This window comes from Solea solea, chromosome 10 (genome assembly GCF_958295425.1).
Source record: "Solea solea chromosome 10, fSolSol10.1, whole genome shotgun sequence".
Classification (NCBI taxonomy): domain Eukaryota; kingdom Metazoa; phylum Chordata; class Actinopteri; order Pleuronectiformes; family Soleidae; genus Solea; species Solea solea.
The window spans coordinates 27,314,104-27,338,278 of NC_081143.1; the positions used below are offsets into that span (position 1 = coordinate 27,314,104).

The 24,175-nt window shown below is 39.9% G+C and overlaps 1 protein-coding gene across 5 annotated transcripts in view; it reads right to left on the reverse strand.

Moving 5' to 3' along the window:
• Positions 1 to 24,175, reverse strand: part of LOC131467035 (teneurin-3) — a 566,025-nt gene that overhangs the window by 162,146 nt on the left and 379,704 nt on the right. For all 5 annotated transcript variants that reach the window (XM_058640717.1, XM_058640715.1, XM_058640716.1 and 2 more), the window contains one exon: positions 21,370 to 21,657. In XM_058640717.1, the coding sequence (XP_058496700.1) occupies positions 21,370 to 21,657 (288 nt within the window). The remainder of the gene's footprint in view (positions 1 to 21,369; positions 21,658 to 24,175) is intronic.

Genomic DNA, 24,175 nt, shown 5'->3' on the forward strand with positions numbered 1-24,175 from the left:
TGGAACTTAAAGTAGATTTTGGAACTATAAGTCCAATTTGGAACTATAAGTAGATTTTTAAGTCTTTTTAACTGATCTACAGTTGGACATTGTTGCCTTTGATGCTTGTGTCGGACATTGCGCTCATGACTCTTCCAGTGACGACACTCGACACAGTGGCAGTCTGTCGATGTCACTACTACTTTAGTACCGGCTCAGCTCGCTTGGATCCTCGTCAGACCAGGTGCTAAAAAAAAACCAGACATGAGCCATGCCGTAATTTGCAAAACTGTATGGTGGAAAGGCACCATAAGTGTACAATGTCCGACTTGAAACTAACTTCACAGTCGTGCACTGCTTGAGATCCAGTGAACGTTTCATGGAGTCTTCAATCTTTTCCGCATTAAATTGGCAAGAAAGTTGAATTGTGTGTACGTTTCTCTTTAATGTTCATACTTTGATGTTTGCTTTCACTGGCCACAAGTTGTGTTCTGTTATGGTCTGGTATATTCTGGTCTGGTCTGTGCAGGGTCTACTTCTTCTACTGGCCGCTCTGCTCCCGCTCAGTGGAGGCCATGCAGTGAATGGGTGTCTGCCAATAACTGAGTGTCACATTAGCCAATGAGTGATCTCACACTGAGTGGGACTGCAGCCAGTGAATGAGCTAATGGCACACGGTGAGGCACAGTTTTCTGTGATATTTTCTTCTTTTTTTTAACTAAAAACACAAAAGGTTCTGCGGGAGTTTCTGACTGACGCTGTGTAAATGTTTGATGTTTTTTTTTCCTTCATGGCGCTCCGACGTCATTCCCCCCCGGTGACTGCAGGTGACTCACAAAAACATGAGTCATGGTAATTTCCAGTGGGAAAAAAAGGATTTTCATACAGCTTACAGGTTTGCACATGCTCCAGGAGTACACTCTAATCTGTCAATTGTTTGTTTTGTGGTTTTTCTTCACTGTTCTAAAGTGTCTTTTATGAAACATTGCGGTTTTATTTATTTGGCTTCAAACCACTCTTTGTAATAAATTCAGATTATTGCCTTGTTAATAAAAACACAGAAACTAAATATTTTATTATTATTAATCCTGCACAGATTTTCATACTTTCTCTCAAGAAGTGATAATATTGATTTTTAGTGATTAGTCAACTGTTTTCCTGTGTTTTATAACTCTCTTTGTGTGTTGGAGCTGGAAACTAGATACAAATACACAGAACTATACTGAACTCAAGACCAAACTAAACCCAGTGCAGATTGATAATACTAGATTTATAATCATGCATAATTGCTTGACACAGATTTCAAATGTACAACATGCAGAAGTCAAGTGTTTAGGGACACATGATAGAATATAGTGTTGTGCTCAGAGGGATGCAGCAGGGCTCCATTTTTGACCCCTTAAATTTAAATGCCCTCTTCATTTTAGGCCGTGTTGAATCTGTCAGGACTAAAACAAGTACGAAAGTCACTCAGAGTGTTTTCATGCATGTTAAAAGTCTGAGTTTAGTCAGACTAAGACAATAATTTGGTTTTCTTAACATCATGTAAACACGTTAGTTCGACAAAAATCATGCTCGTCTTAGTCAGACTAACATACCTGGATAATGTGAGTCATAGTCTTATTACTCCAGCATGTATGCACTTAGTCGGACTGGAGTCAGACTAAGACAATAATTCTGTTTTCTTAACATCATGTAAACACGTTAGTCCGACATAAATCGAGCTAGTCTTAGTGGGACTAACATACCTGTATAATGTGATTCATAGTCCGATTACTCCTGCATGTGTACGCTCAGTCGGACTGGAGTCAAAGTTTTCTCCCTGGTCTTTGACCCGGAAGTAGGAGGAGACAACAAGACAACCACAAGAGTCATGCTACGTCTAATTTGTATCGCGATGAACACGTACAGCCAAAGACACAGAACCACAGCACCGTCCATCTCACTGTTCAGAGATACAGTGCCACCTACGGAGGCGGAGTCGGATGTGCTATGGTCTTAGTTGCTCAGACTTGACTAAATGTGCATGAAAGCAGTTGTTTTGAAGAGGGCATTTAAATTTAAGGGGCCAAAAGTGGAGCCCTGCTGCATCCCTGTGAGCACAGCTGAACACTAAATTCTATACCATGTCGCTAAACACTTGCAGACACTGACTGTAGAACATTGGTTCGTCATGTACGACCTGGAGCCTGGGGTCGGTGAGGTTGATCCGAGTTACCAACTTGGAAATCCGAGTTCAATCAGAGACCCTGTGGTGTTAGACACTCAGAGTTCTGCCTACAAATGGAACGCACCATGTGTTTCTTATCAATGCACAAAACACAAAAAAACAAAACAAAACAAACGAAAAATGTGAACACATTTGAATCGTATACACTTTCAAATGTTTGCTGCCCTCCTTACAAATAAATTTTACGGATAAAAACGCATTTTTCTGTAAAACTATTTAAGAGAATGATATTCTGCAGAGGGAGTTTATTAGAGAGAGAGAGAGAGAGAGAGAGAGAGAGATTTGGACTCACTGGGGACTTTCTCTTTTTTCTCCATCACCATCCCTCCAGCAGTGAGGCTTTTCTAGCACCAGTGTATTTGCTGGTGCCCCCCCACTGACCCACACAATATACGCCTTCAGAGTGTACGAGCGGGGGAGGTGTGTGTGTGTGTGTGTGTGTGTGTGAGAGAGAGAGAGTGTGTGGGTGATATGTGTCCCTCTTCAATTCACTATGTTTGAGAAACATACTTAGGAATCTCACAAGCACAGACTATTAAAAAGAGGGATGGAAGAGAAGTGTATGAGGGAGAAGAAGGAGAAACAGGAAGAGGAAAAGAAAACCCAAGAGGAAACTAAACGTGAAGCTTAAAGAAATCAAAGAAATCCAGGTGTAAAGCAGCAGATGAGAAGGATTTGAGTTGAAGGCGAGATAATGTAAAACTGTGTGTGTGTGTGTGTGTGTGTGTGTGTGTGTGTGTTCTTGTATTTGCTGTCTCTTGAGGACATTTTCCGTCCTAAACCCTGAACTTGTCAGGACCAAAACCTGGTTCTTGTGGGGCAGAAACTAATTTCTGAGGAACCGGTTGAAGTTAATGACTAAGAATTGAATCATCCGTTCCAATCCATGCAGATAAAGCTAATAAAATGAAATGGTTAGCTTGAGGTTAGAGGTTAACTGGTTAAGGTAAACGGTTCGGGACCCGGCTTTGTTAAGGCTGTCCAAAAAAATAGAAGGGTCCTAAGAAGAACAGCTGCACAAACCTGTGTGTGTGTGTGTGTGTGTGTGTGTGTGGACACTTCGGCCTCCTGGTCAGACTACAAAATAACAGTAATCATCTTGACCAGCGCACCCTGTAGCTGTGTGTGTGTGTGTGTGTGTGTGTGTGTGTGTGTGTGTGTGTGTGTTACCCCCGTCAACCTCTGTGCAGCCCATTCTAAATAACAGTGATTACAAACATCATACGGGGGTGGACTAAACCATTTAGGATAAATGATGGCGACCTGCTGTTTTACCCACCTGTGGTTTAAACACACACACACACACACACACACACACACACAAACAGATTACTGTATTTTCACAGTCACGTGATAAAAATGTGGCAATTTCACGGCCACACAAAGATCTTTTGATCTTTAAAATAATGTATGACTGTGTGTAAGTGTAAGTGTGTGTGTGTGTGTGTGTGTGTCTAAAACAGTGTCTCCAGTACGTTTTTTAAAGTAGCATTTTAAATTCATAATTGACGCAGTTGGTGCAAATAAACTTACACATAAATAAGCTAAAATAATAAATAAATAATATGCTGCGATGCCACAGATTAAACATGCAACTAAAATTACAAACATCTTCTTTTTCTTAATCTTCTTTTGTTTCTAGTCCTATAGATTAGATTCTTAGATGACAGATTAGATATTTAATAAAACAACCACGGATTCACTGGAGAAGAAGTGAGTCAGTCACAAATAAAAGTTGAAAAAAATGTTCAGGAGACACACACACACACACACGTAAAGAGACAAACAAACAAACAAACAGATAGACAAACAAAGAGCTGAATGGACAGATGGACAGACAGACTGTCTCCTGTCGTCTCTGACTGATCCAAAGTAACAAGAAATCATCCAAATAATCACGTTGTTCCGTCTTTAATTTTCTGTCCCACTTTCATTCACTCTCAAAATCACATTATTAAAAAAACAAACAAAAACAACAACAACATTTTATTATTATTACGGCAGCGACTACATGACCTTTGACCTCTTATGTGTGTTTAAACAGTGGTAAAGAGGTAAGAGATTGAGTGAGATGAATAACAGCAGGTGATGGATGCAGCAATAACACACACACACACACACACACACACTGAAGGACGTTTTTGCAGCTGCTCTTCTTAACCCTAACCAGTTAATGACTGACCCTTAACCATAACCACATAATTCACTTAGTTCATTTAGTTCTACTCTTTAACCAGTTCCTCAGAGATGAGGTTCTGCTTCATTAGAACCAGGTTTTGGGTCTCCATGAGGACGACTGGTCCTGACCAGGTCAGAGTTTACTGCGTAAACAGGTTTAGGTCCCCACAACATGAGGAATACCAGGTACACAAACACACACACACTGGTTTCTATGACTTCAGAGGACGTCGCATTGACTTACATTCATTTCCCGTCCTGTAAGACTTACTCTTACCTTAACCTTAACCTTAACCTTAACCTTAACCTTTACCTAACCCTGACCTCAGCCTAAGTTTAAATCATGCCTTTACCTTAAAATGTAGTAAATTATGTCATTAGGACTTGATTTTCTTTGTCCCCGTGTGGAAGACAAGGTCCCATAATGTGACTGTGTGAACAGATTTAGGTCCCCACAACATGAGGAATACCAGACACACACACACACACACACGTGCACGCGCGGGGGCACAGCCCATATTAAGTTGCGATGTAGAGGACGGTTGAACAAGTGTAAGAGGATTACAAATACCTTGGGTGAGTAATATGAGGGAGATAAGACCTGAGAGAGTGAGGTGGTGTTTGATGGAGAGAAGGGACCAAGAGAGGGAGACAGAGAGAGAGAGAGAGAAGGAAGGAAGGAAAGAAAGAAGGAAAAGAAAGAAAGAGCTGAAGTCATAAAAAGTGGATGAGTCATTCATAAGAAACGTTTCACCTTCCCCTCACACTAACAGTTTATTTCTCTCTCTCTCTCTCTCCCTCTCCCTCTCTCTCACTCCTTTGTTCTCTCCTGTGAGATGATGTGATTAGTTAAAAGCCTCCGTCGTCTCATCAGGCTGATGGAGGTGGAGGAGGCAGAGGGGCCACACAGATGCCCCCGATGTTCTCGACGTGTCAGTGTGTTTGGCTCACAGCGAGCGGTGCCGTTCAAAAAAAAAAACACCTCCTCACCTCCTGCTGCACAGAACACTCACCTGTCTCCCCCCCTCACACACACACACACACACACACACAGATCTATTCTCGTACACAGGCAGGTGTGTGAAGGCGCTATCCAAAACGTAAACAAGTGTTTTTCTTTAAAAACGTTTCATCGTTGCAGGAAATGTCGTCATCAAAAACACCGTCGTATCCACACACATATACATATATTATATTCCAGGCCTGTATGTGGTGCTGTAGCGCCGCTACAGAACTACACCAGATACACAGAACATACAATCACAGAACCAGAGACAGAAAGTACGACTAAGAGGGGGAAAAAAAGCACAAGATATCAACAGCAGATAGATTTCTGCTTCGGCTGTGATGCGTTCAATGACGCTCGTAAAACTCGCTCACTCACAGCGTACGTGCACACGTACACACATCGCTCTGTCTCTAATATTGATGGGGACATGTCCCCACCGTCCATAAACAAACCTACACCCCCTTGGTTTTTCCCCGTCCCAGTCAGCTGACTGTTGTGGGTGGAGCTAGACTGACCGTACCATTTCTATAATTTTTTTAATCAAGGGTGCCAAAGAATGGAACTTTTGGGGCTGGCTATTACGTTACTATTTCTTATGGAAATGCAAAAAAAAAAAAAAATAGATTTTCATGATGATGTTTCACCAAATTTCAAAGTAAAAGTGTTTGTTTTGATATAGAGCGATGTATAAAAAACAAAATCTGTTAATATCAAAAACTGTGAAATAAATTACGTAACGGAATTATGTGGAATTAAAAGAGGAATTAAAACACCTAACCGCTGATAAATATTTATGTCATTTAAATTCAAACTGTTGCTGCATTTTTAATATTTTATTATTTGAGAGCTGGAATACAAAAAAATTTTTTTGGGGGAAAATATAAAATAAAATGAGGACACAGCGTCTCTGCTGAGGGACGGTGAGACAGAATTCTGCTGGTTTTTGGCTGTTTGCATATGTTAATGCTGCAGCTTAGCTGTTCCTGGCACCGGAGGAGCAGAGGAGATCAGTGGAGTTTAATATAAGAAGGGACAGTTAAATTAGTGTGTGTGTGTGTGTGTGTGTGTGTGTAAGTAAAGTTTATTTGTACAGAATCTTTCGCTGCCAATACCAAAAAAAAGAAAATTACAAAGTGCTTTACATTAAAATGAGCAATCGAGTGCAAAGATTAAAAGCAAACATCAACTTAAAAGAAGTTAAAAAAATTAATTCTATCAGTGAAATGTATTCAATCAAGTTGTAACGTGTGATAAGATAAGGAGGGAAATCACGTGGTAGTTAAAAGACCGGATTAAAAAGTTTCTCAGCTCGTCCGTCTGACTTCAATCACAGCATTCAGACTTTGACTTCTATTTCTGATTGAATTCTGATTGAGATTTAATCTCAGGATTAAAAAAAGTTTTTCCTCATGTTTCTGACTTCAATCTAAGGATTTAGAAAGTTTTTTTTTCCTCAGAATTCTGATTTTAATCTCAGGATTAAGACATTTTTTTCTCAGAATTCTGATGGAGGATTAATCTCAGGATTAAGAAAGTTTTTCCTCATATTTCTGACTTTAATCTCAGGATTAAGAACCTTTTTTCTCAGAATTCTGATTTAAAACTCAGAATTTCAAAAAAAAAATCTCAGAATTTTGATTTTTGATTTTTCTCAAACACAGAATTCTGTGAATTTAACTTTTAATTTAATATAAAAAAAAGAATTATGTAGTTAAAATAGGTATTCTAAAATCTCAGAATTATTATTATTTTTTTTAATGTTGTTTCCTCTTCTGTTTGTCTAGATCTGGATCCATAATCTACCCAGATTTGACGTGATCTAGATCCATAATCTACCCTTGTGTAGAGGTAAATGTACAACAAAAACAACTTTATACCAAAAAATGGCGTTGACAGAATTAAAATTTAAATCTCGTCTGATATCTTCAGTCTTTGGAACATATTTCCACATTTTTGGCCGCGTTTGATTTCTGACTGAAAGACTTGGAAAATATATTTCGTTTTCTCAACACAACGATGTTCTGTACGTCTATGGACGAGGAGGACGAGGGGGGGGAGGGGTCTGAGTGTTGGCTGGATTGAGAGACAGACAGGCTGGCCTACCCACTCAACAGGCTTGCACACACACACACACACACACACACTGAGCTAAACAGCCTTTGTTAGTGTCATAATCACATTTGGTGGAAGCCATATGACACCAGAAATCACTGCCAAGGACAGGCAAGGCGGCGAGGGAGAGTGCGAGTTTGTATGCAACTAAGAGAGAAGAAAATAAGGTGAAAACAAGGCTGTGTGTGCGTGAAGTTTCTCAGCGAAATCGTCCATATGCTGAGGTCAGCCACGCTATCACTAGCTTTCGAGACACTTTCGGGCAGGCTAGCATGTCTGCGTGTGAGCGAGAAACAGAGGGAGCCACGATGACACCACCGCGGCTTTTATTTTTGTTTACACGGGAGATTCTTCAATTCTTCTCAGATGCAAATTCAAAAAACTAAAAATCTTCTGCGCAGCAGCAAATCCTTCAAGTATCACAACACGCGTACAGAAACACACACACACACACACACATACATTTCTATAGATTTTTATAAAGTGACAGAAAATAAGGTTGTTTTTTTTTTAATTAAGACCTGTAAGAGTAACAGAGTGTGTGTGTTTCAATGTGAGTTTTTTTCAGAATTTGGCCCTATAATCTCAGGATTAACAACAAAAAATTCTTACTTTAATTTCAGGATTAAGAAGCTTTTTATCAGAATTCCAATTTTTTTTCCTTAGACTTCTGTCTTTAATCCCAGGATTAGGAACTTTTTCTCAGAACTCAGAATTGTTCCCTCAGAATTCTGAAATTGATCACATAATTCAGATTTTATTTCTTAGAATTCTGATTTTAATCTCAGGATGAAAAAATTTCTCTTAGAATTTTGACTTAAATCTCAGGATTAAGACCCTTTCTCTTAGAATTCTGATTTAAATTGCAGGATTAAGGTATTAATTTTTCCTCAAACTCAAACTCTGAATTCAAACCAAAATGTATGTATAATGTATAATGTATTTTCATTGTTTTAAACTGTTCTTTTTGTGTTCGGTGTAATCTGACCCATTTCACAATCATCCTTCACTAAATTCATTGAATTTTGAGTCGTTAATTCTGCTGTTCACCGGCGCGTCACAAGTTTGGGACGTCAGCTTCTCAGTAAACGGCTGAATAACTGCCAGACATGGAAAGTGAAAGTTATCTTAGGAATGACAATTCAACAATTCTACACAATCTAAATACACATACGAGGGTTAAATGAGTTCACACAATTCTGATTGTCCAACATCAGCAACATTTTAAGATTTTTTTCATTTCATTTCACACAAACGCTCCGTCAGTCAGGGTCTGGTAGTTTTACGTGACATTTGACAACGAAAAGTTACGCACCGCAGCTTTAAGGGTTTAGGCTGAGACACAGAGCAGTGTTGTTGTCTTATGTCCCTGTCCTGCTTGTCGTCAACGCCGTCTCATTATTTAGAGACAATCTCCCCGGCACACAGACAGAGCGAGCGAGCGAGCTGCGCTCTCTCTAATCCACATCGAGTCACTCCCCATGCTTTGATCTGCTCATAATTTTAATTACTACAGCTACTAAAAGTCGCCTCACAATAAAACATTAACGTGGGGGCGTTTTCTTTTCACACGAGGGCAGAGACGGAGGGAGGAGAGAGAGAGAGAGAGGGAGAGAGAGGGAGAGAAGGCGACTGGTAATGTCCTAATGATGTAGTGGCTGTCAGAGCATTTGCTTCAGAGTGCAAATGATCCTGTAAGACCAGCATCGCTATTGATCCAGCTATTACACGGCTCAACATACTAATGAATGTGTGTGCGTGCATGTGTGTGTGTGATAGAGAGACGAGGAGATGGAATAACAATGTAACAAAAACAGGTAGTTTACAGTGTTGTCTATAAAAAGGGGATAAGAGGAAATAACGCTTGAAAGGAACAAATGTGTATGAGTAGTGTGTGTGTGTGTGTGATTCTGACACTTCATCAATTCTCCTGTTACAATGTGACAGATATGAAACCCAATATGAACCTGATCTGCTTGAAAACTGATCCCGGTTCTCACCTTGAATTTTTCCCCCAACACCCTTGCTCTCGCACACACACACACACACGCACACACACACGTGCATGCAAAACCACACACACACACTTAGGAGAAAATATAATTTCATTTATGATAATTCACACAGCTGCAGAGCTTGTTCACAGGAGCAGAAATGTTCTTTTCACCAGTGTTTCCATTTAAAGATGCCTTTGATCAATGATTCAATCGTATAATTACAAAAATACTATCACACATCTATCAAATTCTAAGAAATAAAATCTGAATTATGTGATCAGAGTTTATAATACTGAAAGAACAATTCTGAATTCCGTGATTAAAGTCAGAATTCTGAGAAAAACTTTCTGACGTTTTTTCTTATCAGAATTCAGATTGTTTACCTTAGATTTCTAACTTCAATCTCAGGATTAAAGGATTTAGGATTGAAATAAAAATTCCTTACTATTCATTTGCAGTATTTTCTAAAATTAAGAAACAGACTTTAAGTTGACAAACCTTCTGTTTGTTGTATGTGAAACCAGTGAGTGCTTTAAGTGGAGTACGGGATTTTCCACTGATTTCCATTTTCCCTTTATTTGTGTTTTTCTGGTATATTCTTATATATAATATTTTTTTGATTTTCGACATGAAAACAACCAAAAATAAATTGAGTCTTAGGTTGAATTTTCTTAATTTCCAAGTGTGTCAAAGAGTTTCCTGAAATGCCACACAATATAGTAACAAAACAATATTATTGCAGGATTATTTTTAAGCAATATAATTAACGTTTGATGTTTCATAATCATTGTGTTGCACACAAACATTGAGATTTAGTCATGTTGAAAGATTAGTGTCATTTTCAGCCCATAAAGAAATTTAAAACTACAACTAACTGGTTTTGCTCAGCAAATTATTTGCTATTTATTACAATACATGTGATGTTTTTGACGCCACTGTCCAACTCTGGCATTATTCAGAGTCTAAACATTTTGGATTTCAGCGTCGTCCCCTGCACCTAACGGATAAAGTGCAGTAGATTGGTAAAGGCCAAATGGCTAAACTGTGTTTGTGAGTGAGGTTTCCACAGAGCCGCGGTGAAAGCTTCGCCTGTCAGCGCGAGTAAAAAGCTCCGTCATCCCGGGACTAAGTCAAGCCGAGAAACGTTGTAGTAGAATTTATTAGGCTGAACACTCTCTCTTTCTCTCGCTCTCCATTCCTGTTCTATCTATACCTCACCCCGCTCGCTCGCTCCTTCTCCCTCTGCACTTCTGGTTAATGGATTCGGGGCTAAATGGGTTCTGAGAAACACAAGTGAAGAGAGGAGGAAGAGCAGAGGGAGGCGGGAATGGAAGACCTGTTGCTCGAGTTCATAGGATGAACATTTATGAATATAAAGTTGTTGAATCGATCGAGCAATCGACGTTTATCTCAGGGATGCACGATATGATCGGCACGATATCAGTATCCACCGAGATCCCCCGATATGACATATGAATGAAGCAGTATGTAGAAGCTGAAACTACTATGCTAGCGCCCTCTAGAACTCTAACTTTTAATGTTTATTTATTTTACACAATGACATCTGCTGCAGCATGTGAATTAAAAATATTACATTAGTTTCACTAAAGACTAGACTAAATGACACAGGGAAAAACATAAATATATGTGTATATATATATATATATATATATACATATATGTATATATATGTATGTATATATATATATATAAATATATATATATAAATATATATATAAATCCAATTTGTCACACTTATGGTCTTCTGGACAAAAATGTCCACCATAAGAAACAAATGCAATAAATACTCTAGATATGTTCCTGTAACAGAAGGGAAAATCTTCACATGCACATGTTATCACCCAAAAACAGTGAAGCTTAAAGCAGTGATTCTCAAAGTGTGGGCCACGACCCCCTAGTGGGCAGGTAACAGTACTGCAGGTGGGTATTGAAAGGACTTTAGTTTTGTAATACATTTTCTAAATTGCTGTGAGATATGTTCGATAGATTTTTAAGAAATACTTAAAATACTCATTAATAATTAACATTGGGAATGGCTCTTCTAAAGTTTTCTTTGTCCCCTGTAGGTGCACGTGTTGACACATTGTTTCATGGTTGAAAAAAAGGTGAAAACACATAATTTATACAGAAAGTATTAAAAGTAGCATTTTAAATATGAACCAGAGAAGTAAAAATACACCGGTCACATGAGTCCACGGACACTGAACTCAAAGAGGTCCCAAAAAACACAGTTTTACAAAGTAGCTTCTAAAATCACTGAAGAGGACAGCTGCAGTTGATATCTTTTTTTTTTTTTTTTTAAATCTTGGATGATTTTGCATCTTTTTCTTTGCCTTTTACATCCTTCTATTAGATGTTATTTTTTCTTCTTCCTGTGTGCTTCTATTAAAACCTGAAAGACAGGGGCACTTTCCCTACACTTATCTATTTATGCACTTTATATGGTTTTTATGTTGAACAAGTTTTAAATTTTGTATTAAGGAGCACTTTGCATTTTATGTATGAAAAGGGGCTGTATAAATAAATAAACCAGCATCATTATAATAATAATAATTATTATTATCATCATCACTGTATATTTTTCCTTCATTTTACTGAACAAATTCATAGAATTGTAATCATTGCTGTGCATTATCACCATTGTATAAGTTAACGACGCTGGACTTTTTCAGAGAAAACAACCACGTATTTATTGTAACTGCATTTCACAGGAATGCAATTTTAGTTTTTAAAAATAAAAGGGGTGGAAAAAGGAGGGCAGGACAGAGAGAGAGAGAGAGACAGAGAGAGAGAGGAGGGGCGGAGGGAAAGAGCAACACTTAATGATTTAATGTAAAGGCACTTGATTGAATGAAGTGTCTTCATTAGTGGCGCCAAACTTAAACACTCTAGTCAGTTAGTCTGTTATTCATTGATTTCTCTGTTCTGCACTAGATTGTTATTGAATATGACTGGCACCAGTGTGTGCAGGGAGAATGCGAGTGTGTGTGTGTGTGTGTGCAAGTGAGTGAGTGAGAGGCGTGAATCCTACAACATCTCAACTGGTGCAAAAAAAAAAAAAAAAAAGAAATAAAAAATGAATAAATAAAATGTGTATAAATGCGTGACCTTTCCTCTGGCACAAGGGAAATTATGTTTATGCACAAGCAACAATATCAGCTGGGGCCGTTGTTGAGGAGCGTGAAGAATGAACCTTGAGAGCATCTGCAGTTAGTAAATCAGAGACAAAGTGTGCGGCGAGGAGAGGAAACGATACAGAAACACAGCGGGAGCGTCACCGCATCACAATATCCACACATCACCCCGGTCTTTAAACGCAGCCCCGTGAATATATAATCATATGCACTGTAGTTATTGCAGTGATCTGTCTTCCTGAACACGTATGTGTGCATATGTGAATTTTAAGGTGTGTGTGTGTGTGTGTTGGATAACTAATATATGTAGTTGTTTTATAAACGCAAGAGTAAATAAGTTGTGCGCGTATGGACACTGTGTTAGGGCTCGCTGATGTATAGTTTAATAATCCCACAATATAAATATTTTAAGGCCTACTTACTATTCTAAACAGCACATATTATTCGTAAGGATGCACACACACACACACACAGTGCTCCGGTGAGAGAACAGGATTATGGTGTGATACTAAAAGGCATAACACTATATTATACAGTAATGTAGTATAATAGGAGTTAAAGTGCGTTCATAGCAGAGCGAAGCAATTATTCGGATCTTGTTACTGACGCAAAATTCCGGTCCCTGGATCATCTGTTGTCTCACGTTATTTGTGTAAATAAAGTGAGTGTGTGTGTGTGTGGGGGGACGGGGACGGGGATGGGGGACGGGGGGACTTACGCTAATCAAATTTGTTTAATTGACGTAAAAAAACCAAAAACAATCACGAACATCTTACATAGAATAACACACGCATTTTTAATAACTGACCATAAAAACCTGGTACCCGTCAAAATGTACAGCCCGGAAAAGCATCAGACTGTCTGAGGTAATTACTGCAATGGTCCAGCGGGGGCACTGTGAGCACAGCGCAGCCTTAGATCCACTTTGAATGCCATCATGGCATCGTCAGAAAAACAAGACACGAGATGCTTTGCTGTTAATATGGAAGGATGTAACAACAAAAACAACAACTGAAAAGTTGTCGCCTGTCCAGTATGGAGCAGATCTCACCCGTATCCTCAACGAGACCTGCAGGACAGTGACTGGGTGGATTAAAACAACTCCTGTACCCGGTCTTTTATGCTACTCTCACCGCATTGCCCCCGCTTACATCCGGAGACCAATTACCACAAAAGCTGAGCGGACAAAACAAGCCAATGACAGCCATGAGCACTCTGTCTGTCTATCTGTCTCTCTGTCGCCCATAAACGACTTAGTTCCAGGAGCAGCTTCTTGGACACCAGAGACGTACTGGAGTCCAGCCCAGTCAATGCCAGGGCCAACAGTCTCGGCAGCCAGACAGTCGAATGACTGGAGAGAGGAATCACCCCAAACGGATGCCTCGCCTCTGGCCACGACAAACCCTGGACTGCCTGGAAAACCCTGAAGAAATGGAGTACAATAACATCTTATTCATTTGTGCGCGGTGAACCGCAAACCATGGAGCATCTCATGAGACGACCACAGAAGACCTGACCGAACCAAATGCAGCCTTGCGCCGCACACGAGGGAGAATGGAAAATGGTGCGTTCCATTTGTAGCCGGAACTCGGGGAAAAAAACTATACAATCTGGTGAGAATAGCTAACGGAACAGGAAACGCAGTGGTGATGTCACTCCTAATTCCGAGTTCTGATGTAAATGGAATGCAGCGAAACAATTCTGCGGACTCATCTTTTAGCTTAGCTTTTAGCCTCACTTACTGTAAGTCCTTAGTCTTTTTGTTTCAAAAACAAACTCCCGCTTTAAAGCGTTTTGGAGATTTTCTGCGACCTGGCTCCGATTGGACGATGCCAGCTGTCAATCACACTGATGTCCATGCACATGTGCCGTCATTTATCATCTATGTTCCTCCAAAACTGTCATCATTAAATCCTTCAATTAAATGTTTGCCAACGTCATGAATCAACTGAGAATTAGAAGCAAATTTTCCCATAGACTTCCATTCAAGGGGAGATCTTTTTGCAACCGTCGGAGTCGCCCCCTGGTGGCTAACTACTTCCATCCTACTTCTGAGAGTTGACTTTCCAAAGCAGAAAGCTATGTCAAATTGTGAAATACAGTTTACTGTATGATTGAAATACATCACAGTACTATAACCCTCTTAGGAATCACAGTTACGTGATGTGAACTTGGTTTTGAAACAGAAGAAACACTTTTTTTTCTTTGTTTCACATGAGTTTCTAGGGTGAGTTTTTAATCTGCACATGCTGAGTACATTTGATGGCAAATTAGATCTTTCGCCGCATGTTTTAATGTCTAAAATTGTGTCATTTTAAACACTTTCTGTGCAGAAACATCTACGTGCAGCTCATTTCCGACCACACATCTTGCCCAATCAGCACGTAGAGTAGCAGAGCCAGGAATCAAACCCACAACCTTGCTGCCACTGAGCTGCTGTTGCAGACAGACCGTTAAAAATGTCATTTCACAGTCGAGGTATGAGCATTATCTTCACTGAATGACGGAGGAGTCGTTTGAGATCCGCAGCCGACTTCAGCTTCATGGAGTTTGACCGACCATTTTAATAAAATGAACCATAAAGTGGAATATGTCATTACCACTTGCGTACAGTAGTTCAAACACGGCCATTTGTGCGGCTGCACTGAGCACATCAGCAGTGGCCATTGTTCATCCCTTTTAAGAGCCCAGACAACTTCTAATGATTCTGCCAATTTGTGTCATTTAATGGCTTTATAATAACGGAACTTTGAAATGAGAGAATCTCTCTAATATCCTGTCTCTTAATGTCCAGACGCCACTTTCTCCCCCCCACACACACACACACTTCAAATTTAAACACTGAGATGCTGAGGCGAGAGGAGGGAAAAAAGAAGAGGCTCAAAACAGAGCGGCTACAACTACACACACACACACACACATGCTCGCAGTGACACAAATTATGCCTGACTTATTTTACATTCAATGTGCAGTCTCTGCAGTTTTCACAGGGATATTTATTCATGAGGTTTCAGTGCTGGACAGAGCAACATTTGTTTAGCATGTGCTACAAAATACACTTTGCTGATAAATAGAGTTGGGAATTGGTCGGAATTTATCAAGACCTGTCTGTCTGGACTCTGATTCTACTTATCTACTCTGGTCCTCCATCAATTTTACACACACACATATGTATATATATATATATATGTGTATATGTATATATATATACATATATATATATATATATATATATTTATACACATATGTATATATATATATATATATATATATATACACATATATGTATATATATATCTATATATATATATATATATATATAGATATATAGATATATATATAAAACAGGAGTGAGGTGAAACAAACGTTGAATGACAACTTTAGGTTAAGGAACTAACCCTTATTCTCTGAAACATGAGTGAGGTGAGGCAAGTGTTTTTGGTTAAGGGGAAAAATATAAAGTACGAAATACAAAGTAACTGTCATTCACATATTATAAAGATAATAATAATAACAGTAATAATAATAATAATGTAATGAACAATCAGTGTTTTTTTCTGTTTGAAATTGATTCACTGTGTCACCACAGATCACTTTCCCTTTAAATAAGTGTTCCCTGAGTGGAGTTGGGCCGAGGTGAATTTCCCTGTGTGTGTGTGTGTGTGTGTGTGTGAGAAACGAGGATATGAACAGATCCATCCATCACTGTCTGTCTCCATCTGTCTGCCTTCCTGTTGGTGACTGCGTCACCTTTCAGCTGACACATCCCACACTCTGGAAGGTCTGCAGCTGACAGGTGGCCGTGGACGCCATTTTCACATTTCCCCCCCCCTCCTATAAATCGCAACTTCGGGTCTCTCGCTCTCTCTCTCTCTCCCTGCAAGGATTTAAAGGGCCAGTACACGCAAGAGGAACGAGGTCAAGAGAGGCCGTGAAGGTTTTGTGCAGCGCATCTTGATAAAAGTCTCAAAAAGACTTTCTTGTTTTTTTTTGCCTGTGCGCAACGTTGTGAAAACGATGAAATCATAGCGCCCTTCATTTTGAAAATTGGATGTCGGGAATCTGGCATTGTCTTGAATAATTAGTTAATGGCATCTGAAAATAAAAAGATCATTTGGATTAATCTGATTTAATAATTGGACATTTAATTGGGGATTGTGAACTATTTTTAGATTCAAATGTTTCCAACCAAAGCATTGTTATTATTATGATTATTATTGATAAAAAATCCATCTTCCCATTAAAAGACAATGACAACATGTTTTTAGATCTTAAGGACGTTGTCTGGCATAAACACTGACCTTGTCAGGACCAGTTGTCCTCATGGAGACCAAAACCTGGTCCCCAATGAGGCAGAACTATGTGGTCCTCTATGGGTAGACAAGGTGGCAACACATAATACTCATGAATCCACTGAGCCTTTAAGGTTAGGTTAAGGTTAAGGTTAGGGCATTAATTGGTTATGGTTAAGGTCAGTCCAAGTGAATGGAAATCAATGTGGTGTCCTCAGAAGCATAGCTACACAGACCTGTGTGTGTGTGTAAGGTTATAGTATTAAGCAGCTTAACTGATGCCAAATGGATTAAGTGTTTTGTTGACATACAGTGAAGAAATCTCGTTATCACACTCTTTCTTTCTGTCTGTCTGTGTCCATCCCTCCTTCTCATCACTTCTTTCCTTCTTCTTTTGATTTGTTTTGTCATGTACGTGACATCGTGACTTTCTGGCTCTTAACAGTTTATCTCTTCTTCACTTCCCTCGTCACACACACACACACACACACAGCACAGCAGAGCTTGGACACAGCTGAGGGACATGAATGTTGTTCTGTCCATCCGTCCGTCCAAGGCTTTTGTGGGACTTTCAAAAGAAAGTGGACTTGTAGAAGAAAATTAAAGTGAGGAAAGTTGATGAGCGACAATGTATCCGCGACCCAGTCGGAACAAGGGCCACTCAAAGCTGCTTTCCACTACATTTCTGCCATTCACCCGTTCACACACTATTTCATACAGCGTAGCCTTCAGGAGAAACGTGGGGTTCGGTGTCTTGTCCAAGGAAACATCGGCATGTAGACCAGCAAAGCCAGGAATCAAACTCACAAACTTCCAGTTGAAAGACCACTGAGCCACCTTCAGATTTGTGGATTAGGCAAATTGTACACTCTAAATTGACCGAGTGTGAATGTGAGAGTGAATGGTTACTTGTCTCTAGATTTGTCCCTGTGATGGACTGGCAACCTGTCCAGGGTGTGACCCTACGTCGGCTGGGATTGGCACCACTGCCACCCTCTGTGACCCTCATGTGGAGGATAAAGTAGTGGATGATGGATGGCTCCCAAATGGTAGAACAAGCTCCCCATCGACATCCAGACAGCAGAGAGCCTCCACATCTTTGTACCCAAATGTTGAAATGCACTTATTGTAAGTCGCTTTGGATAAAAGCGTTTGCTAAATGACATGTAATGTAATTTAATGTAATGGACACACGGGGTTACATGTACTTGGCGCAAATCACAAGGGCCCAAAGAAGAACCCAATGTCCAGAGAACAAACTTGTACCTTTGAGGGAACTAATCAAGGATTGTCATCACACGCCGCACAAGACAATCCGAACGCTTTTCATGTGTCGTTCCACGACCTACCAAGTGCTACCAGAACAGGGAGGCGTCCCTGTCTATCTTCTGCTTTTGAAAACCCAGGTCTTCCAAGAGTATCTTCTGTCCTAGCACTTACCCTACCCCTACCTACCCCTATCTCCTTCTGCACTTGCATCCACCTTGGCACTCTCATCCTCTATCAGTGGAGTTCTTTCCAATACTTCTATGTAGCTTATTCTTCTCTTGTAACGTCCATACCATTAACTTTGGTACTCCAAGGGAAGACTACCAAAAATGGAACTTTTTGATAAACCGTTCCACAAGCCTTTATTTTCTGAGAGTAGCTGCTCAGTAGGCCATGTTCCAGAAGATGTTGATACTGCATTTGTGTGTGGAAAAATAAAGAAAAAAAGAAGGAACTGCATCTTCTGGTGCAGTTTAAAAAATACATTTGTTTCTCAAGCAGAAAGGCAAACAAACAGACTCTCAATCCTCATCAGGGGTCTGACAAACATCTAATCAGGTGGAATTACTCACCGGATGGAAGTGGCCACATGGACGTGGTCCAGTACGCAGCACATAGAGGGCGCTAATTGAACGAGCGCCCTCCAGCAGATTTAGAAAAACAGTGAACATTTAATTTTGGGTTTGAAGGAGTTGGGCAGCGTGTTACACCTGGAGAAGATACAATAACAAATCAAGAGCTTGATTTAAAAAAAACATCAGTGTGATTAACTGTATTGTATTATTGGCTTTTGTTGTTTCCTGTTAACTAGTGGATTTGCTGTTCTTTCGCTGAGTGTGTTAGTTTATTTCTTTCTAAGAAAACTTTACCCTTTTTTTTCCCCTGTTTTATGTGCACATAATGGTTCTTTGCTTCTTTTTTTGCCGGCTCTGCCCCGATGAACGTTTAAAATAACACGATCTGGCGAGTGTAGTGCCCGTGAAGCAATTTCGTGTTTCTCGCAAGAAGACCAGAGACTTTGCGAGACCTCCTGATTCTGAGGACTCCCACGGTCGGCGGCCCTGGTCTCGCAAAGGCTGGTTTTCCCCTATCAGACAGTAGGGGGCAGTGGAGAGAGCCACCAATCTCTACGCCACAAGACATTTAACCGTCACAATGACTCTGAAGCTGATAAATTAGAGTAAAAATCCTCCAGAGTTCTGCTTTAAGAATGAAATGATACATAAATGGGATGGATGGATCGAGGCCGTCGAGGTGACGCCTGAGGACGTTTGTGAAATGAACACTCAACGAGTAAATGTATCTTCCCTTTCTTTCCCCCTGTCCCTGTGCTTGAGGTCAGCAAATATCAAGTAACCAGGTGAGCAGCAGCAGCAGCAGCAGCAGCTGGGGACCCGTGGATCTGGGTGCCACAAAAGAGTCCACTTTTGCTACTGTGTGTGTGTGTGTGTCCACTGGGGAGAAAGCCAGACGTCTCTGATCTCATGTTTCTTCTCAAGAGAACAAACAATGCGGAGGTTTCTCCTGGTCACTGTTGCGCTTTTTATCCTCAACTCTCACTGCTTTTCTTCAGAACAATGTCTCTGTGTTTTCAGCTTCTCCCATTGTGCTCCCCCTAACTGTTATCTACTGTATCCACTTACTCTTGGAATAAGGATGGTGATGGAATCATAGAAGTTTGTTTTCAACTGTATACACACTCGCACACACACACTCACATAGTCCAATGTGAACCAGGTTCAGTCTCAGGAGACAAAGCCACAGAAGAGGTCTCAGAATATTATCTGTTATTAACAGTACAATGAGGTGAATGGTCCGTGTTTATGCAGCGCTTTTCAATTTTGGATGACCACTCAAAGCTGCAATTTTGCCATTCACACCCACTCACTCATGCATTCATATCACATATCTACAGTATCACACCCATTCACACGCTGCTGCTCAGCCGTGGGGGGAAAAGTGTCTTCACCTACTGACCCATTGAGGCAGCGCCGCCCACATGTAGGTGGGTATTAAATAAAATAATAACAGTGGTTGTAAAAAAATGATCCAAACACATACAGCAAACAACAGGTGGCGACCATTAACTGCTACGGGAAAATGTTTACTGACGTTATAAATCTATGAGAAGTAGAAGCTAATCTTTACCATAGACTTCCATTCAAAACTATGTTCTTTTTCCTTCTGGAAAGTCTGGAAATTTGTGTGAAAGTCTTGAAAAAGTTGAGCTCATAGTAGAATTTTAGAGTCTGCAGAAAAAAACCTGTATGTCACCCCCTGGTGGCTATTCAATGAATTATCTGGTTGCGTTTAGCTTTGCTTAACGTTAGCTCCACTAAAGCTTGCGTCATAGACTCTTTTGTTTGTCCGCATGAGCATTTCACTCACAACTACAGGCTGCAAATTTATTTGGTGACTGGAAAAAAATCTTCCACGAACCAAGTGTGTGTCGAGACTGATCTCTGCGAATGATGTACACACAACGTACTGCACAAGTGTATTAAAACATGGTCCAAAGCCTCGTGTGTTAGCGTTTGCCCTCGACTGCATCTCCAACACAAGCTAATAAGAACATGAGTGGCATGCATGCACACACACACACACACGCACACACACGCACACACACACACACGCACACGCGGGTGCGAACACACAGCTGCGTTTTAAAGAGTCAATTAGTCCTTGAAAACTTGACGACGACTCACTTTCAGAGATGGGACGCGTATCCTCCAAAGCATAATGTCATTTAATAAAAACACATTATCAAACTTAATACTGGGCAAATGATGACTCGGCACTTTATCTCAGCGTTAATTACAGCAACTCGTAATGAACTCACCGTGTGTGTGTGTGTGTGTGTGTGTGTGTGTGTGTGTGTGTTGAACAACTCCCTTATAAGAATACAATTTACACCTGTTGGAGAAAATGATCCTGTGAATGAATGATTTATAACATAAACATGTGTATACAGTGTAAACAAGGCGTGCTACAGCTGTGACCTTCAAACATGTAAGCATTCACGCACAAAAAACGGCTTCCTCCGTCTTCCAGACGCTTCTTTCGTCTACCATTACCAAACTTCAGAAACTCACGATCGGGAACTACAGATTAAAAATCTCAGTGTTATTGAAAAAAGAAGACGTCCTACCATTGTCGCTGTCCGACTTGTTCTCGTGCTCGGTGTCGGTGAGCGTCAGCACCGAGTTGGAGCGGCTGGACAGGCACGAACTCCTCCCGGACGATTTACCCAAGCCGCCGCGGCCCCACAGCCGCATGGCGCGCTCCGGGGACATCACGGCCTGACTGTCGGAGTCCAGGTCCTGGGTCGTACCAACTGAGAAGCCGCGGTGGGGCAGGCCCATCTCAGAGCAGAAGGCCAGGCCTCGACGTGACGGAGGCTCGCAGATCCCCAGCTGACGGAGGCTGAAGTGCTGACCTGGAACGTACAGAAGATACAGAAGAACTGACGCTGTAGATCTGTCGTCACATTCTTTTCTTATCAATTTACATCGCTTTATTTGCTTCATTTATCAGTTAGCTATACGCTTCATAAAATGTTTAAAAAGTGATAAAAAAGTGATGTTCCCAATCTTTGATATAGAGACAAAAAGAAATATGAAAATATTTATGTTTCCGAAGATACAAAAACAGTCAAAACAATTTATCAACATTAATTCAACTCATTTACAGCCCTATCTGCAACAAATAACATATTTTTTGAGTTTGGGTGTGAATAATTTCCAGGAACTCTTTTTTAGAAAAATGCTTAAAATGGTATCTTATGCATTTTATTTCAAACGTAAACATACAATTCTGATAGAGATTTATTTACAGCCCTCCCCCCAAAAGGTGATTCTACATATTCCACAGACATGTTGATTCCATGTATTTATAATATTAGGTACCTTTCACAAGTTTAACACATATGATAATTACCAATACAACAACCTATTAAACCAGGAAAATCATCACAGATACTTTATGACCAAAATCCAAGACCACATCCTTGTCTCATGTCACCATATAGATAAAATATCCATATAGATCCATATAACAGAAGCTTGGGGGAAAAAAATAATTATCATACAGAAATGAAACATAAACCTCAGAATATTATTTCTTGACTAAAAACATAAAAGGAAAACAGCCAGAAGAGGTGAGTATTAAATTCTTTAAATCCCACTTTATCACTAGAGAGATTAGAGGTGCTTTAAAGAGATTCAGTGAGAAGGTGTGCGTGTGACTCACATTTTCATCATCTTTTTATATCACAAGTTTAATCACTTGTACAACAGCGGACACAGATTCTTAATAAGGACTCGTTGCTCGTGTCAGAAAATAGCATCATAATGAAAGTTACATCAGTAATTTGAGGGGATTCAGAGTTTGGAAAAGACTTTTCCTGAAAATGTCAGGCCTGCACACCTCTTACACTTATGATTGTCAGGTTTTTCTGAACCAGTTAATGACGGTTTGACTCTCAGCCACAGAGTGCTATTATTATCATCACGCAAGCAAAGACACAGAATAGACTGATACAATATTGATAATGAAAGACTGGAATCTCAACAGATATTTTGGTCCAATCCACTGAAAGTGAACATGCAAATTGTAGCTATTCTGATTTAAATCACCAAAAATTACCATTTCTACATTTTCTTTGTGTATATATATATATATATATACTGAATATATACCGAAACTAAGTTTGACCAAATTTCACGTAACTTGGTGGAAACATGTCGCAGCCCAAGACGAACAAAAAAGTCCATTAGGACCATGGGCTCATCTCAACAGAGAGTCGTCCATGTTGAATTTAGCACCGATCTGTTGGGGTCGCAAACTGACAAACGACGTCTGATTGCGTCTATCGTACCAGCAAATAACCAAAAAGGCCATGTAACAGGAAGTGACCTGTAACCTAAATAAAATTGAATGTAAAAAATAACTTTTTCCATGCATGTTGTGAATGTGCCTCACCTCTATCATTTACAATACATTTTAAAACTTTGGAAATGGATTTCAGGTAATAATAATAATAAGAGACAATCAAATGAACCCTGGAGAAAAAAAAAAATCTCAGTTTGTGCTTCTTCATCTTCAATCAGCAGATGAAAAGAAAAAAAAATGGGGGGAAATTATAAAGACTTCCTGTAATTAACAGCACAACAAGAGATAACAAGAACTACAAGCCGTTCAATTAAAAGTTATATTAATTTTAAATTAGCTCCAATTAGGCCAGCAGTGAAAACGAAGGTGATAAGATGAATGAGTAATTATGAGTTTTTCACCCCTCAAATATTGACACTGCGTTAATTGGAGGTGGAGAAGAATGGATGCAATCTCTGCTAATGTGTTGATTTTGTTTCACGTTCATGTGTCACTCAAAAGCGTTTGTTATTTGCATTTATCCAAAAAAGAATCTCTGACCAATGTCTCATCGTTTTGTCTACATATAAATACATGGTTATAAATGAATGTACATTCAAAATAAATGACACACTAGTAATTGACATGGAAACAGATCTGAGTTGCCATAGTTACCGTGGTGAGATAGCCAAAAATAGCCAAGATGAACGACTTCCTGTCGGACTTACAATGCTCTTACTAACCTGATACATGTGCCTACAAAATGTTATATCTCTAGGTCTAACAGATTCCGGTTGCTGACTTTAGGGGGCGCTGTTCAGCCATGGTTTGGTGAAATGTTGAGGGTTAAAAACAATAGAATATAAATCGTTTCATGACATCTGAAACCTGAAACCTGCTGATGCTTCCACTGACATCAGAAGTTGGAGTAATGCCACTTCTGAGTCCCTTCGTGGATGTTGAACACAATTGATTTACTTAAGTAAAGTAGCCGCATGGAACACCATGTAACCTCAACTTGGAAATTCCTAATTCCGGCTACAACTGCTTTGGGAAGTTACAATTCATTTTGGGCAAAGTGTAAT